Source organism: Aythya marila, assembly GCF_965140915.1.
Source record: "Aythya marila genome assembly, chromosome: 3".
Taxonomy (NCBI): domain Eukaryota; kingdom Metazoa; phylum Chordata; class Aves; order Anseriformes; family Anatidae; genus Aythya; species Aythya marila.
This window is the reverse complement of record NC_139044.1, coordinates 12,561,229-12,573,902: the sequence shown is the minus strand read 5'-3', so window position 1 is coordinate 12,573,902 and position 12,674 is coordinate 12,561,229. Positions and strand designations below refer to the sequence as shown.

At 48.9% G+C, this 12,674-nt stretch overlaps 1 protein-coding gene across 9 annotated transcripts in view; it reads left to right on the top strand.

Annotated features, from left to right (window-relative positions):
• Nucleotides 1-12,674, top strand: part of SLC8A1 (solute carrier family 8 member A1) — a 101,142-nt gene that overhangs the window by 24,027 nt on the left and 64,441 nt on the right. For all 9 annotated transcript variants that reach the window (XM_082756248.1, XM_082756247.1, XM_082756243.1 and 6 more), the window contains exon 2: nucleotides 197-2,032. In XM_082756248.1, coding sequence (XP_082612374.1) covers nucleotides 197-2,032 — 1,836 coding nt within the window. The remainder of the gene's footprint in view (nucleotides 1-196; nucleotides 2,033-12,674) is intronic.

The window sequence follows — 12,674 nt, the reverse complement described above, 5'->3', positions numbered from 1 at the left end:
CTCGGATAGCTGAACTAAAGATTTGTATGTGGAAATCTGCAGTGGTCATAACACAGTTAGGGCTCATTAGATGGGTCTTCTTGAGGAACAGGGTAATTTGATTATACATTTGGGAAAGGTGAGAAATAAATTGGGTGGAAAAGAAGATCTGTTGTCTCTGGCCAGCCTCAGTGCATCTTTCCTTTTGTCTCTGCAGGTTGAGGACATTTGGGACCTGCTTGGTGGAAGCGGCCATGTCGCAAGCAACTCACCCACCCACCTTCCTGGTGAATTTCCAACTCCTGAGTGTTGTGGTGGTGCTGCTCGTCCATGCAGAAGGCATATATGCAGAAAGCCCCAGTGAAGTGCCTGCAAACAAGTCTGAGGAGTGCACGGGCTCGTACATCTGCAAAAAGGGTGTGATTTTACCAATATGGGAACCCCAAGACCCCTCGTTCGGTGACAAAATAGCTCGGGCAACAGTGTATTTTGTAGCGATGGTGTACATGTTCCTGGGAGTATCCATCATAGCCGACCGTTTCATGTCCTCCATCGAAGTCATTACATCCCAAGAGCGGGAAATAACCATCAAGAAGCCTAACGGCGAGACCAGCAAAACCACAGTGAGGATCTGGAATGAGACCGTTTCCAACCTCACGTTGATGGCCTTGGGCTCATCCGCTCCCGAGATCCTTCTGTCTGTTATCGAAGTGTGTGGTCACGGCTTCACAGCAGGGGACTTGGGGCCAAGCACAATTGTTGGAAGTGCTGCATTTAACATGTTTGTCATCATTGCGATCTGTGTTTATGTTGTCCCGGATGGAGAGATAAGGAAGATCAAGCACTTGCGAGTGTTTTTTGTTACAGCAGCCTGGAGCATCTTTGCCTACACTTGGCTTTACATTATTTTATCTGTGTCTTCTCCTGGTGTTGTGGAGGTTTGGGAAGGCTTGCTCACCTTCTTCTTCTTCCCTATCTGTGTGGTGTTTGCCTGGATAGCTGACAGGAGACTTTTATTTTACAAGTATGTCTACAAGAAATATCGAGCTGGCAAGCAGAGAGGCATGATTATTGAGCATGAGGGTGATCGGCCCTCCTCCAAAGCTGATATTGAGATGGACGGAAAGGTTGCTAATTCTCATGTGGAGAACTTTTTGGATGGGACACTGGTGTTGGAGGTGGATGAAAAAGACCAGGATGATGAGGAAGCCAGGAGAGAAATGGCTCGGATCCTGAAAGAGCTGAAACAAAAACATCCCGACAAGGAAATTGAGCAGCTTATAGAGTTGGCCAACTACCAGGTCCTAAGTCAGCAGCAGAAGAGCAGGGCCTTTTACCGCATCCAGGCCACTCGGCTCATGACTGGAGCTGGCAACATCTTGAAGAGACATGCTGCAGACCAGGCCCGCAAAGCTGTCAGCATGCATGAGGTCAACAGTGAGGTGGCAGAAAACGATCCCATCAGCAAGCTCTACTTTGAGCAAGGCACCTACCAGTGTCTGGAGAACTGTGGCACCGTCGCCCTGACCATCATTCGCCGGGGCGGCGACTTGACCAACACGGTGTACGTTGACTTCAGGACAGAGGATGGGACGGCCAATGCTGGCTCTGACTATGAATTCACTGAAGGGACTGTGGTCTTCAAGCCTGGAGAGACCCAGAAGGAGATCCGTGTTGGCATAATCGATGATGACATATTTGAGGAGGATGAGAATTTCCTGGTCCATCTCAGCAATGTCCGCGTGAGCACTGAGGCCTCAGACGAGGGCATTCTTGAGGCCACTCGTGTCTCAACGCTTGCCTGCCTGGGCTCACCGTCTACTGCCACTGTCACCATCTTTGACGATGACCATGCTGGCATCTTCACCTTTGAGGAACCAGTAACACATGTCAGCGAGAGCGTGGGGACCATGGAAGTGAAAGTGTTGCGAACCTCCGGCGCACGAGGAAATGTTATTGTGCCCTATAAAACCATTGAAGGCTCAGCCAAAGGTGGAGGAGAGGACTTTGAAGACACCTGCGGGGAGCTGGAATTCCAGAACGATGAGATAGTGTAAGTGAAGCTTTCATTTGTTACTTCCAATCTGTCATTCTCCTGAAATTAAATGCACATGGCTACCAGAGCTGCACTGGAGGTGTGTGGGTGCCAGTGAGTAGCAGCAAGCTGTGAATGGTCTTGTGTGCTTTAGGGAGCCTGAAATGCTGTGTTCCTGCCTTGTTAGCAGATCAGAGAGTGGCAGCTGCTCGGGGGCACTCCACCCTTCCAGCAGCTGGGAGATGGGACTGGTTTGTGAGGCCAGCCTCCCACCTTCTACCCAGGATCTGAGCAGATCTCTGTAGCCTTGACTCTACAGCGTAGGAGAGAACACCACTGAGCTGGCTGTTACCTCCATCCGCAGGCAGTCACCTGTCTAAATCAAGTGTGTGAATTGTGGTAACCACTTCCCCTTGACTGAGCTCACTTGGGACTGGAACGCAGTCTGTTCCACTGATACTTGCTTTCAGTTGGCTTTGGAGAAAGCCGCCTCTTCCTTCTCCTTTTCTAAGGTCCTGGGTGACTTTCTAATGCATGCCCTGATAAACTATTGTCATGCAAAGAAACTTCATGGTTAGAATGGAAGTAGAGCCATGTCTGTCTGTTTGTAAATAAAAAATAATAATAATTTAAAAAAGGGGGGGATGAAAGCTGTTGGAGGCTAGTCCTGAGTATTGCTAGGCAGCAGGTGGAAAAACTGTGCTGTAGCTTTGTTTATCACATTATGTGGAGAATGTCAATCAGCCCAGTAAATCACAGTTAAAAACATATATCCTTGGCTATGTTTTAAAGATATTTTCTTGCTCAGTTGTGGCTCTGCAAGAGCAAAAGCTGGGACTTGTGTTGCTTCAGCCTCAGGCTCTTCCTGCAGTGAGGTCTGTGCCTACAGACCAGGCCCTACCAGCTGTAGACTTGGTAGCAAAAAAACGCTGAGTAGGACTTGGAGCAGTCCCTGATAAAGGTCGCTCTGTGTCAAGAGACCTAAAAGGTGGCTTGGCTGTTGCATCTTTTACAGCTGGTCTCTCAGGAGCCAGAGCAAACCAAAGATGGGGGTGGAGAGTGGGCCTGATGTTCCTTCCTTTATCTGTACCTGCTCCACGTGAACAGGGAGAAACACAAAATTCCTGGAAGCAGCAAGATGTAATTCTTAGGCAGGATATTAGACCACTCGGTGCTTCAGATTCTCAGAAATAATTGAGCAAGAACTTCATAGCTCCGGCATTTTGGAGACCAGAACGTGCATGTTGCTCTTGCTAGGGTCAAGAGCACACAATGTGCTATTATTCCTGGTCTGCACTCCTGAATGATAACTGTAGTAGACAGGAACTCAGTTATTTGATTTGATTTGATTTTTTTTTCCTTGTGAGGGAAGCAGGAAGGTGTCTGTAGAGTTGCAATGAACTAGGCTATAAGGACATCCCCCGAAGGCTCTTTACTTTTTAACCAGGTCACTCACTGCTAGCAAAACTGGGCTGCCGTCAGGAAGACCTTGATGTTTGATTTCAGTTCCCCCGAGATGTGACGTGATTACGTGGCTTTGAGACAGTACTCAGTGGGGCTTGGGCTTCCCCCTTGTCCTGCAGCCAGCACTCTTGCTGAGATATCTGAGATATCTGATGTGGGGCTGGGCTGTGTGGCGGCGCTGCTTTCCCTCTGCCGGCACGGCGCCGGGTCCCGCCGTGCTGCTGCTGGTGGACTTTCCTCCACTGAACTCTTTGCTGTCAATGTTTGTCAGCAGCGTAGTAAGCAGGGGGTGTGCTGGAAGTGGGCTGGCCACATCCTGTCAGGGCTGGGCCCTGGCCTCTCGGGGAGTGCTGGTGTGCTCTCCCCGCTGCAAGCCTCTCCCTTCCTTTTCTAGCCGGCTATCTGCATGTGCACGCCAAGCAAGATATGGGGAAAACAGCTTTCTTAGAAAACTGAGCATGGTTTTTTGCATGCAGATGCCAGGGCATTGCCATCATATCTCTACTGTCTTTAAACCATCTCCCCCTGGTACTGCTGGGAGGGAGGGACAGTACATGGGAAGCACCAGCGTGCACTTCAGGACTTGGCAGCCTGGAGCAGAAGAGAGCTAGGTGGATGGAGTGAGAGGAGGTGGCAGCTGCAGGACCATGTGCTTACCAAGGGGCTTGTTCAATTCAGATGGGAGAAGACACACACATACATGCCTTAGTACTTTGGGAGAAGGATGGCAGTGATTTTACAATTTGCCATCTGCCCACGTGTCCAGCAGGTAGTAGGCACCCATCTAATAGGTACCTGCTACAGACCCTGTTCAGGTGTCGGATGGTGTGGGCTGACTTGCAGAAGAGTTCCCACAAGTCCATGTCTGCCTGGGTGCAAGTTCAGGACAGCCCTGCAGCACAAAGGCAACGTGGTCCTGAAGCTGAGGTGCTGCTTAGGGGCATCCTCACTTGCCTCCCTGCAACTGCCTCCTGTTCCTGATAGGAATAAAGATGTGCTAGCACAATATGTGGACTATAGAGTTAAAGCCTGTTTGCCACGTCATCGTTAGTGTTGTGCTTCAGCTAAATCTTAGCTATGTAGAATTGTGCAATTCTGCAGCATATTTGACTCAATAAAGTTCTAAAACTTCAATATTTCCCATGCTGTGGTGGCCAAGAGATTGCCTTGCTGCCCTTTCTAAAGGTCTTCGGTGCCTCTTCAGCTCTGCCATTCTAGGCTGTATTGATCAGCTCTATAAAATTGAGCAAGATATGTTTCTCTGGGACTCTAACAATGAAGGTAGGGCAAGTGCAGGAGGACAGAAACATGAAATAAAACTGTGCAAGTCTCTATTATTAGAGGGCTTGTTTGCTGGTAAGACCAGTAAAATTAGGAACTGCTGGGAGGATACCGATCTTCTGGAGACCTTCCTCCATTTCCTAAAAGGCCCAATTACATAACATGCTATTTGTTCACAGAGTCCAGAGAGAGTTTCCCATTTTGCAATCAATCTGTTGATGTCTCCTTTCCCAGAATACACAAAATAGCAATGTAAGTGCTGAAGAGATGTCCAAACAGAGATGTACAGTGGAGAAGATGTTGGTCCCCCTGTGGAATACTCTATCCTGACAGCTATGTGGGAAAGCTATAGATATCCAAATTGTGTCCCAGCAAGGTCAGCATCTTGGTGATGCTGCGCAGGCACCTGGGGCTCCAAGACATCCATAGGTGCTACAATGTAAGTTTAAGAGAGACCCTCTCCTCTAGGACCATCCTTAGCAAGGTGATTCTGGCTTTGCCTTGCATCTCTGTTAATGATTACAGATTTCTTGATGAGATGATGAACTACTAAGATGTTACAGGTGCTTCCTGCCCACCCATCTGCCCCAGGTGTCGTAATCATAAAAGAGGTCAGTGGTTTGTCTGGCCAGTGTGTTTTTGTCTCCTGATTGAACACCAAATAGCTCAAAAGGAGTCCATCTTCCTGTCTTGGAGGAGGAAGCAATCTTTACCCCAGCTGATGGTATCTCTTCTCCTTGCTGTCTTGAAACATCAGGAGGTGCATCTCTTACAGAGATGACTGCAAAGAGGTATGAAAACTGTGTGTTCTTTCGTGGTCAAGAAATAGCAGCTTCCCTCGAGCTGACATCACAGCTAGCAAGCTATTACAACCTGCACTCTGGATGTCTGCCCCCACACACCACGAGCACCAAAGTTTTTACTGCATTAAAAAGTCAGTGAGGAAGGTGTTATGTAAAATCATACAGCTAACAAATTGTATTGTTACTTCACCTATAAGGTTACACTTGTAAATGCATCGTCAATCTTACGTTAATCCATCTTGCTGTATTAATACATAAAACACATAGTTTAGCTGTTTTTATACAAGGTGTCTGCTGCAGGCTCAGGGAGTGAAATTGTTGGCCCGTCATATATGACTCGTCCGAGCCAGCTTTGGCATTTCTCGGGAAGCATAGTTCTAGGAGTCAAATGCTAGCAGTGACACAAACACCAGCTAAATCGTATGTTTTTTATGGAAAATGTCCCTGGAGATCACACAGCCTCCCTCCCAAGAGCTCTTTAAAAATGTCGATGTCAATAAATATAGATTGTGGCGGGGGGAACCAAGCAGTACTGCTTTTTTAAGTTCCCTTTTTCTTTTCCAGAAGAAGTTGGGTGAGGTATTTCTACAGAAATAGCAAAAAATAAAATCCTGACTCAGCCCTGGGACCTCTCTAGCTCTGTTTTGCATCCATGGCTTGCAGCTTCAAAGGAAAAATGAAACCTCCAGCACAGCCAGCCTTGTATTAGGACTCGGTCGAGGAGAGGGGAGCATCCCAATGTGGCAGAGAGACTGGTGTAAACTAGGCTGAAGGTGAAGCAAGCAAGCATTCCCCTTCCACCAAGAGCTGGTTGTCCCAGGAGGGAAAGGTGCAGCTGTAATGGGGTGTGCTCTCACTTCTATTTCTCCTCTCTGTTCACACAATGTTTAGTCTTTCCTGGACACTCCTAAACTTTCTTAATTAGTCTTAATGTCTTCCACCCATGGGTGTCTCTTTTAAACTGCTGTGCTCTTGTCTCAGTTGCATCCAGGGAAATAAGGCCTTCCCCTGCATCCAGCCGCCTGCAAGTGCTTAAAGGCTAATTCTTGGGTGCATAACTGAAGAATAACCACAAATGGTGACCCCACGCTGTGGTGTTCACTGCTTTGTACCTTATGGATTGATACCTCAATGCAAGAGGAAGAAATCAAACAGGCCTGAAATATTTTCTTCAGGGGGATTGACCTGAATTTTGGCTTCCTGTTGTGTTTAGGGCAGTCTGAGCCTTCCAACATCAAGCAGAAAAGCAAAGCAGTTTGGGGCTAGGGTGTTTGGCATGGGAAAAAAAAAAAAAAAAAAAAAAAAAAGGAAATTCACTACCACAAGATGAAAATGTGAGTGCCCACACTACCTACAGCTTCATCAGTTAGGAAGCCTGGTCTGGTCTGAGGATGGAAAATCCCTGAGGGTGGCAACTCGTCTTACTGTGCGTCACAGAAAAGACCGAGAAAGAAATGCTGCTTGGGGCCTCAAGCAACAGGGAGATGCTGCCTGCATCCGAAACCCTGTGATGTACAGGGCTGGGTGCTGGATTTCAGTTCTTCGGATGCCTCAGGAGAACCACTAAACGTCTGAGCTTGGAAATTGCATGTGCATGTGAGCCTCCAGCTGCACACTGGATGGCCACGTTTGGACCTGGCTTGCACTCACTATTGTCCTTTGCATGCAGGCCAGGCATGGAGTTATGTGGACATCATGTGTATATGCACGGGCTGATAAAAAAAAAAAAAAAAAACATTCCCACGTCTCAAGCCTGCAATGTACTTTCTCAGAACTGTGTCTCTATGTGTCTTAAGAGCTGATCTGGTCCTCCCCAGAGTAAAGCCAGTGGGTGTGCTCCTGCAGCAAGACATCACAGCCTTGTAGGACAAGCCCTGCCTGTGGCTTGCCTGGGGAGGGTGAGCGCGGGATGCAGTCTGTGCTGCTTGCCCAAATAAGTCATTCTGCGTGTGCATGAGATCTAGGAACTTGATTTGATGGCGTCCCCTGTGGAGGGGATTAGGCAGCAAGGCTGTGTTACTGGATGAAGCAAGTTGTGCCAGCACGTCACTTGGGGGGACATGGAGGAAGAGGGGTGAGGATAGGAGTGGTTAGCTGTAGAACTGATACGGTTTTTGTCCTTGAAAAAACAATGTTTCCTTATTTGTAATGAGCTGTTGTTGGCAATTTACCGCTGCCAGCTGCATCTCTGTGGTTGATTAAGGGAGCTTGGATCTTAAATATGTAATAACTCTCTGAAAGCCATTGAGAGGCAGTTATTAGCTTCATCAGGGCTTGTGTACACATCCGCTGTGCTCCTTTATGAAAAGGCTACCTATTAAATGCATTGTAGTAATTTATAAAACGCAGGATCTAGGCTTGTTTTAAGAAATTAAAGCAGCAATCCTACCAAAACCTGTTGGCGTGGGAAAGAGTTATCCTGGAGAACAGCACAGCTCCTTAGCACCTTGCTGGGGAGGTGAGAGCAGGGGGCAGGAGAAGCCCCGTCCCTCTCTGCAGTCTCCTTTCCTTCCCTGGCACATGCCTGAGTGCTGCTGGCAGTGGCACTGCACCAGCTGTGGCACGCAGGTTTTATTGACAGAGCAGGGACCCATCCCTCTCCCTCCTGTGCACACATGGCAAGTCCTCGAGCAACGAGAGGTAAATGCAACCCAAAAAAGTGTGCAGGACCCCAACACAAGCTCTGAGTTCAAGTTGTGCTTGGGAATCGGCCTTCTTCCCTCTGATACCTTGCCTCCAGGTCTGACCTCAGTGGGTGGCACTTAAGTAGTTTTGTGGGCTTAAAGCAAGACTGACAGAACAAAAAGCAGACAGCTGACCACATCCAAGTGTTCGTGCAGATGGGCAGAGAAGCACCTGCCACCATCTGAAGCCAAGCGAAGTGGAGAAGCTGGACCTGCAGACAAGCAACCAAGTCAGAAACAGACCCCCAGCCTGGTCTTGCTGAACCACCTTATCTCTACAGCACTGCCAGGTCAGGAACTTTGACTAAAGGTTAGTCTTTCACAGCCACGGTGTTGGTGAAGGTCTCTCTGCGCTGGAAGTGGTAGGTGTGCTCTCTGTTTTGTCATGGGCATGGTTGCAGTGAAGGTCAGCCCTCTCCATGTCAAACACCACCGAGCCTGAGGGCATCTGGGGAGATATCAAAAAATCTGCTAATAACGCTTCTGACACTGACATCGGTGGCACTGTGCTGGCTTCCAAGAATGGCGATGCTGGATGCTGGGTGACAACAAATAATAACGGCATTCTCCACTTTAAAAATATCCTAGTGTAAGGGAAAAAGTATTCCCACTGCTGTGCAAGTGAGAGGGTGACCAGCATGTGCCTCCGCCGTCCAGTCCCTATATGGCTCCATTTCCATAGTGTCTGGATGCCTTCCTACACAATCCGAGCGACAATTAAATGCGCCTGGCAGTGGGAAACAGAGCCCTGATGAAGAACCAGGGCATGGACTGGAATCCCCGCGATCAGAACAAAGCCCTTTCCAGAGGATGTCCTCCCAGTGCAGATGCTCTCAGCCCTTCGGTTTATGCCTGCCCTTTCTCCCCAGCACTTGCCCCCTGAGCACACAAGAGATAAGGGCAAGAAACGTGCCTGGAGACTGCAGATGCTGTGCTCCAAGATGCACTGGTTTCATTGGGAACAATGAAGATCTGAGATGAGATGTCTTTGGCTCGTGCAGGTGGGGAGCAGGGCTTGCCTGGCACCAGAGCCTGCAGAGGGCTTTGCATTCGCTTAGTTCAGTAGATCTGCATTCACACTTCAGGCCTGCTTGTTGAAATTTATGTTCCTCCTTAGTGACTGGATGTGTGATGGGACCTAGGGGGATAAGCTATCACTCCTACACAGGGAAAGAATAATATAAACAAAGTCAGTATTAATGGCCCAGGCACAAATGATCCTACCACAGGGGAAAGGGAGGGAAGTGTAACGGGAGATTTACCTGACTCACGAGCTCTCCAGTGACCTGGAACGTGGAAAGAATCATACCAAAAAAATAAAAACCACAGAAAATAGGTCGGCTGAGCAGGGAAGAGTGTAACGGAGCAGCGTGGGTGTGTCAGGTTGGAGTCAGGTTGGTCAGGAGCCGGCCAAGAATTAGAGGAGAAGATGTCCTGCCCACACCTTAGTGCAGAGGGAGAAGGGAAAGGGAGCTGAACATCACACCCCACTGAGAAGCATAATTCTCCTTGGATGTGCTTCAGTCTGTGCTCATGGAGGCATCAGGAGACAACCTCCAGGAAGCCTACAGGTGGAGGATGGAGATAATTTAACTCACCTGTCCCCAGAGCGAGTGTGGATAATGACATTGAGCCTCATGTTGGTAGGGGAATGCCCAAGGGAGAGCTGCTCACTGTCCCTTGAAAGTTTTCCTGGGTGAGAGATGAGATCTGCGGGCAAGCTCCAGAGCTGCCTTCAGCAGCAGTTCAGCCAGATTATGTCTGCTTCTGTACCTGGAGGAGCTTCGAATAAATCAACACATTATTTGTAAGTACCTTGAAGATAACGAGGAGATGAATAACAGCCAGCAGAGATTTGTCAAGAACAAATCTTATCAAGCCAACCTAATTTCCTTTTATGCCAGGTTTTTGGGTGCAGAAGAAGCAGCGGTTGTCATGTAACTCAGCTTCAGAAGAGCTTTTCATGTTGCCTAGCTTAGTGCTGCTGGGAGGAAGTGCGGGCTAAATGGGCCACTAGGGTGATGGGGTCAAACCTGCCTGAAAAGAGAAACGTGGCACTGGACAGGAGTGAAAAGACGTTCAGCGGGTGCTCGTCCTGAACTGGAGCTTGTTGGGAGCTGAAAGGAAAAGTTTGTTGTTGAAGTGTGCAGGTGGCATGGACAGGTTGAAAGCATTATCAAAGCCAGCATGGGGATTTAGAGAGATGGGCCGAGAGGAAGCAGGATGCTGTGAAGACAAGCGCTTGTGCAAGAACTGCCCCAAGCACAAATTTAAGTGGGAGGGGAGTGACTGAGGCAGGGGCTGCCATCGTGACCCAGCAGCCAAATCTGAGCTCACCATGTCATGCTTTTGCAATGAATGAGGCCGACGTCATCCCGGAGATATTCACCAACTCCAGAAGAAGCTGGGGAGAGTCCAGAGGAAAGTGCAGAAAATGACTGGTGGTCTGAGAAATGTGACCCACAGAGAGAGGCTGCGAGAACTCAGACTGTTTAATTTAGACGGCAGCCTAGGGAAGAGCTAAGCCTTGAGCTATGTAAAGGGCAATCCATGTCTGCAGGGTCTTAAGGCAGCAGTGGAGGCGATTCAAATCAGACAGGAAGGAATTTCCTCCAAGTACATACGGGTCCACCCAGGCGTGGCTTGGGGGAGTGGGTAACCTCTGTCAACAGCAGAGGTCAACGTAGAGGCACTGGTTGAAGATTTACTGGAGATGCTCAGCGTGTTGTCTCTTTTAGGACAGGATTGGGTCAGACGAGGTCTTGGGAACTCTCTCTCTATCCTGTTTTTCTGTGATAGCCAGGCAAAAGCAACCATGGTGTGAGCTGCACTTCAGGCAGGCGGCTTCCGTCCTGCGTGGTCTTCTGCTGCAAACGGGTGGTGGGGTAACATGCAAAGCAACCTACAGATGGAGCAAAGACCGAACACGTCCACACACACGCAACCTTCAGAGCTTCCCTGTGGCCACCCCATCTGGGCTCTTTGCTCACAACAACTATCTGGGACAGGGCCGGTGCTCACCTGCCAGCTCTCTCCTTTGCTAATAATTAGTCGCAATCCAGGCTTCCCTGCAGGAGAGCCCCGTCCCCGTGGGGGAAGAAGCAAGGCTGCACGGATTAAGGAAGCTAATTAGCAGGAAAGAGAGCGTTGGTGCTGAAGCCCCAACAGCCAACTTTGAAATCTAGATAAGGGAGCAGTATTTAATTATATACAATTAAAGCACCGCGTGTCAGCCCCCTGAGAACTGGCGGTCTTGGAGAGCCCTCCCGAAGGTGCTAATGAACAGATCTGAAGGTGGTGGTGGTGGATGAGGGGCTATGCATTTGAAACTTCACCTGGCCAGCATATCTGATTAGAAGACCTTGGAAAATTCCACTGGGATACCAGCTCCTTATTTCTGCTTGGCGTCCTCCCTTTGCCATAGCGGGTAATGGGAACCTGATCCCTTTGGGGGACTAAATGTGGGGATTGCTCTGCTCCTCTGACACCTAAACACTGAGCAATGGAAACATGATGAAGAGGAGACAAGGCTATTCTAAAAACATAATGGAAATTGGATAAGATCACAGGTATACTTGGCCTGAGGCAGAGAAACAGCCTTTGTGGCCTTTTCTCCAAATGCCCAGGAGAAACCAACCTGCAGGAGACAAAGCTCCTGCCCCTGTGCCTGCCAGCCAGGGCCTCCTGGCATCTCCAGGGAGCTCCATGCCGATGTTCCCCTTTGCTCCACAGTTCTACAAGGTTCTCTGAGGTTATTTTCCCACGAGTTTGCTCTAGCCACTAACACAGCTCCTTCCCCTCCCTGCTCCTTCACCTTCAGAGCACAAATAGCCCCTGACCTCTGATCCTTTACCTTGCCCTCTCCATGCTAGGAAGGCAGTTTGCATTCCCTGCAAAGTGCCTGCCTTGTGTTCAGATGTTTTTTGTTGTGCTCTGGGCTAGCAGAGCCTGCAAGCTTTGTGGGCGTCAAGAGTAGCTTTTATCCCAAAGGTGCTTCTGGGTATTAATGTAGTAAAAAAAGATGAGAACGGAAAGCTTGGATGAATCTGTATCATCTAGCAGAGAACTGCAGAGGCAACCTGAAGTTTTCTAAAAATCCTCTCCCTCAGCAACTACGTACAAACCCTTAAGAAAGGCTTTAGCTCAGCCTTGGGTGTGAAAGGAGGTGGTGCCTGCTTTAATTAGCAAATATAAAGTGCCTGAAGGCAGTAAGTTTGAAAAGCACAAGCAAAAGCCTTGAGCTCATTTTCCTGCATCCTTGTCTCCTGGTATTCCTCTCTCTGGCCTGGTCTTTATCCCCAGTTTCTTCCAGGTCCATGTGCAGAACCTGTGGGTCACATTTGCAATGCTGTCACAGACAGCTTTCCTGGTGGTTTGGTTGCTTAAATCTCACAAGAGCTGCAAGCGATGCCAATGCCATGAGGTTTG